Here is a 3,857-nt window from a genome sequence, read left to right on the forward strand (position 1 = left end):
CCACCCACAGGCCAGGCAGGCACAGGGCAGGGCCTCCGTGGGAGCAGGCAGGACCCACCCCCTCCCAGTGCAGCTGGGGCGGGGCCGGGGAGCCCAAGGGACAGGCGTCACAGTCTGGAACCTGGCAGAGCCTCATGTCTGTCCAGCAGCCCAGGCCCAGCCCAGAAGTGGCAGCCATGCTGCTGCCTGCCATCCCCAGCCCTGGCTGGTGACCTTCGCCTGTGCCCACCCTCCCGGCGTGACAGCCAACAGCCTTCCCACAACCCAGCCTAGTTTTGCGAGCTGAGCCCGCACCACCAACACCCCAAGCGGTTCAGACTACAGCCTGCTGAGCTGGGAAGGCTGAGGCTGGCTGCCCCACCTCGCTGCGCAGACACAGGACACTGGGGGAGAGGCCGCGCTGGGTCCCAAGCGCACCACCAAGCAGGATAAAGTCAGCGTATGCAAACTGGATTCCAGGTGTTTAATGAGGGTTCGGGCAGGGAGCAGGCTGTCCGTTGCCGGTGGCTGGGAGCAGAGGTCTCTGCGGCAGATGCGGCAGAGGAGCGGTGGCCAGCACGTCAGGTTGGGGAGATCTTAGGAGGTGGAAGAGCCTTCCGGGGTGAGAGTAATCCTCACGGGTAGGGCAAGTGCCCGACCTTGATGCCAGCCCCCAGGCCTGCCAGAGCTGGCTTGTTTCCCTGGTTTATTCACCACAGAGAGGCAGAGCCCTGAAAGGCGCTCTGGGCAGGCACCGGCACTGCGCTGCCCCCTGGTGGCTTCCTAGAGAGGATGGCTCCCCCAGGATCACTCCCCCAGCCTTCCAGACATCGTGCACCCACAGGAACTGGGTCCTCACGCCAGGCCATCCCCTGCGCAGCTCTGGCCCAGTCTCCCTGCCGGAGCCAGCACGGGACATGCACCGCCTACTCCAGGGCCTTCACCAAGGCCTCGTTGGCCTCGATGCGGATTTGGATCTCGGCCCTCATGGCCTCGTCCGTGGCCCCCAACAGCTCCGACTGCGCCTTCTCCAGGTTCGCCTTGGCCACCTGTAGGGGGTGGGTGGCGGGTGAGGACGAAGCAAGGAGCCCAGCCCGGTACCTGTTCCCTCCCTGCAGTTGGGGATTTCGTGGCAGCTCGGAGCACCAGCTTCCCCTGGGACACTCACCCCCAGATCCAACATGTCCAGTGTGACAGCTTCCTCAGCCAGTAACTGCACCGAAGAGTCAGCGTTCACCGTGACCGAGCCACTGCTCACTGCAGGAGGAGGGGGAGTGAGAGGTCCATGTACGGGCGTGGGGACACAGTCAGCCCCAGAGCCCCTGCAGGGCCAGGAGGGTGACCACACAGCGTGGCTCCAGGATCCAAAGGCCCCAGCACACAAGTGAACAGGGGCCACCAAGTGTATCTACTGTAGACTGGACATGGGGACAGAGCCCCCTCCTTTTGCCCAGCAGCCCAGGAGTTGAGCCAGGGTTAGGAGTGAGCCGAAGCTGATTTCCAGTCTGGGTTGTACCGCTGGGGCCACGCTGTGGAAAACCTCTTCCGAATTGAGGATCCTTTCTCCTCCGATGGGCCCCCGCCCGGCCCACTGCTGACCACTTACATCCCTAACCACACCCAGCCCAGTGCCGGGGAGTTCTATATCCTTGGTGCCCTTCCTGACACTGCCAAATGAAATGAGAACTAGCCCGTTGAGACAAGCATCTCCCACCCAGCCCCTTTCCTCTGCCCTCCCAATCAACGCACCAAAGTATTTGGAGATGGTGCCGTCCTCAGCGTGGACCACAACCAGCCCTGGTCGCAGGACCTGCAGCGTGGGTACGTGGGCTGCCAAGATGCCAAACGCTCCGGTCTGCGTGGGCACGTCCACCTGTCGAACGTTGACGCCGTTGAAGAACACCTAGACAAGATACATAAAGAAAGGGTCACTTCAGGCTAGTCCCTCGGGGAACAGCAGTCAGTCTCCCCCGCAGTTAAACAGCCAAGGCAAGACTGAAAGCTGACGGGGGACACGGAGGCAGCCGATGCTTCGGTGGGGTCCTCGTGCAGGACTGCAGCGCCTTCGTCTACTTGACAATGGAATCCAGGCACCCTAGCCCTCGGGTAAGGAGGCGCGGTCAAGGCAGAACCAGCGAGCCACCTGGGGAGGAGCGTACAAGAAAGGTGCCCAGGGACTCAGGTTCTGAACCACGTGAGGAAGAGCGCACATCGAAATGGGAGGCTGAGGAGCGACCTGAAAGTTGGACGGTCTGATCCCGGACCACACGGGGGAGGGGCGCGGGTCGGGAATGGGGGTCGCCGACCTGAGGGTTGGGGGCTCGGATCCTGGGCCACACGGGGGAGGGGCGCGGGGTCCAGAATGGGGTCTCGAGCCCGGCGGACGTCCGAACCTGCGTGGGTGAGGCGAAGGTGAAAGACATCTGTCCCGGGCCCGCGGCGGGGGCCGGGGCGGCGGCGGCCTCGGCGTAGGCGCGGGCCTGGCGCACGAGGCGGCCCAGGCCTGGGCGGCGGAGGAGCGCAGCGGGCAGCATGATGGAGGGCGAACGGCGAACAGCAGAGCAGGGGCGGGCGGACTCCGGCTGAACGCCAGCGGCCTGGAGGTCGAGGAAGACGACGCTCGAGGACTTCTGGGAGAAGAATCCCGACGAGGGCGCAGGCGCGAACTACGACTACCGGCGCGCTGTGCGCGATGTTGAAGACGGCGAACCGCCTGGACGCGCGGCATGCTGGGGGTTGTAGTTTCCTTCCGGCAAGAGCTCCCAGCCCGATGGTCAGGTGCGGGGGTCGGTTACACGGCTCTGCACGGGGAGCACCAGAAGCCCGCGCGGAGAAAGAGACACTTACTTCAAGATTTTGGGGGCGCTCATTGGATGTCAGGCGCTGGGGAGACATCAGGGAAATATTAAGATTCCTGCTCTAGTTTGGGGTGGTGGGGGCGTTTAACAGACACTCAACGTAATAAATTGTACAGTATGTTAGGAGGTGACAAATACTTAAAAATGAAAAAGCAGAGTATGGGGGCCGGATGGGACAGGCAGTGACTGTAGGAGGTGCAGGCGTCCCGGGAACGGTATCCCAGGCGGAGTGTCCAGCTCCCGTAAGCGTCCAGCGGTGTAGGAATCTCTTGGCTGCACCGCTAAGGGCGCCGGCAGAGGGCGCGCCGCGCCCGGAGATGCGCCCCCCGCAGCCCCTCCCGGCCACCGCCTCCGCGCGCTGCTGACGCAGGGGCGCGTGCGCGGGCGGTCCTGGGCTCCGCGGACGTCACCTCGGCCCGCGCAGCCTCGCTCGCGGCGCTGACGTCACCGCTCCGCCCCCCGCGCGCGGGCAGGTCGGCACCCCGGGTTGGGCCCTACCCCCCACCCCCCCACCCCCCACCCCCCACCTTGGGCTCCGGGAAAACGTGGAGTCCGGCTAGACCGGGCTGGGGTCCACATCCGGAAGGGCCTTGGGTGAGGAGCGGACGGGTGCAGGGCGCGGGTGGTGGGGGTGGGTCACACCTGAGCTCGTGGCTGGGCAGGTGCTGTGGCCGAAAGAGGCTCCCACGCCAGGGAGGACCGGGGCCTGGCGCCCAGGCCCCCGCACCCTCTCTAGGTCAGCGCTGTGAGAGGTACTCGTGGAATCAGTCCTTATGCGCTGGGCATCCTGGCCCTAGTCAGGTGTGTGCAGAGGGAAGCTCTACTCCCATTTCTTAGGGGTGCGTCCTGTGCACGGCTTGCTCGTCCCGGAACCCTGGATCCTACTGGAATGGAGGCCTATTCTCATATGCTTCTCAGACCCATCTATTGGACTTGTCTCTAATCCCCACTCCAGGGTAGCCAAGGGGTCGGCTCATCACCTGTTACTCAGGTCCCCAACCCGGGTTTATCCTGGAATTC

The 3,857-nt window shown here is 64.5% G+C and overlaps 1 protein-coding gene across 1 annotated transcript; it reads right to left on the bottom strand.

The window, feature by feature from the left end:
- Nucleotides 1–905: 905 nt before the first annotated feature.
- Nucleotides 906–2,576, bottom strand: ATP5F1D (ATP synthase F1 subunit delta). Its single transcript, XM_065875087.1, has 4 exons — nucleotides 2,373–2,576; nucleotides 1,729–1,882; nucleotides 1,148–1,236; nucleotides 906–1,028 (listed from the first exon to the last, which is right to left on the bottom strand). The coding sequence occupies exons 1-4, from the start codon at nucleotides 2,511–2,513 to the stop codon at nucleotides 906–908; spliced, it is 507 nt and encodes a 168-aa protein (XP_065731159.1). The 5' UTR covers nucleotides 2,514–2,576.
- Nucleotides 2,577–3,857: the final 1,281 nt, after the last annotated feature.

This window comes from Phocoena phocoena, chromosome 3 (assembly GCF_963924675.1).
Source record: "Phocoena phocoena chromosome 3, mPhoPho1.1, whole genome shotgun sequence".
In the NCBI taxonomy this organism is placed as follows: Eukaryota; Metazoa; Chordata; class Mammalia; order Artiodactyla; family Phocoenidae; genus Phocoena; species Phocoena phocoena.

What these genes read in the sequence shown, in the direction of transcription:
- ATP5F1D (XM_065875087.1), bottom strand. Translation starts at nt 2,513, where the DNA reads ATGCTGCCCGCTGCGCTCCTCCGCCGCCCAGGCCTGGGCCGCCTCGTG. An exon ending in CCTTCGCCTCACCCACGCAG is followed by an intron (nt 1,883 to 2,372) that starts GTTCGGACGTCC and finishes TATCTTGTCTAG; the next exon opens with GTGTTCTTCAACGGCGTCAA. An exon ending in CACCATCTCCAAATACTTTG is followed by an intron (nt 1,237 to 1,728) that starts GTGCGTTGATTG and finishes CTCCTCCTGCAG; the next exon opens with TGAGCAGTGGCTCGGTCACG.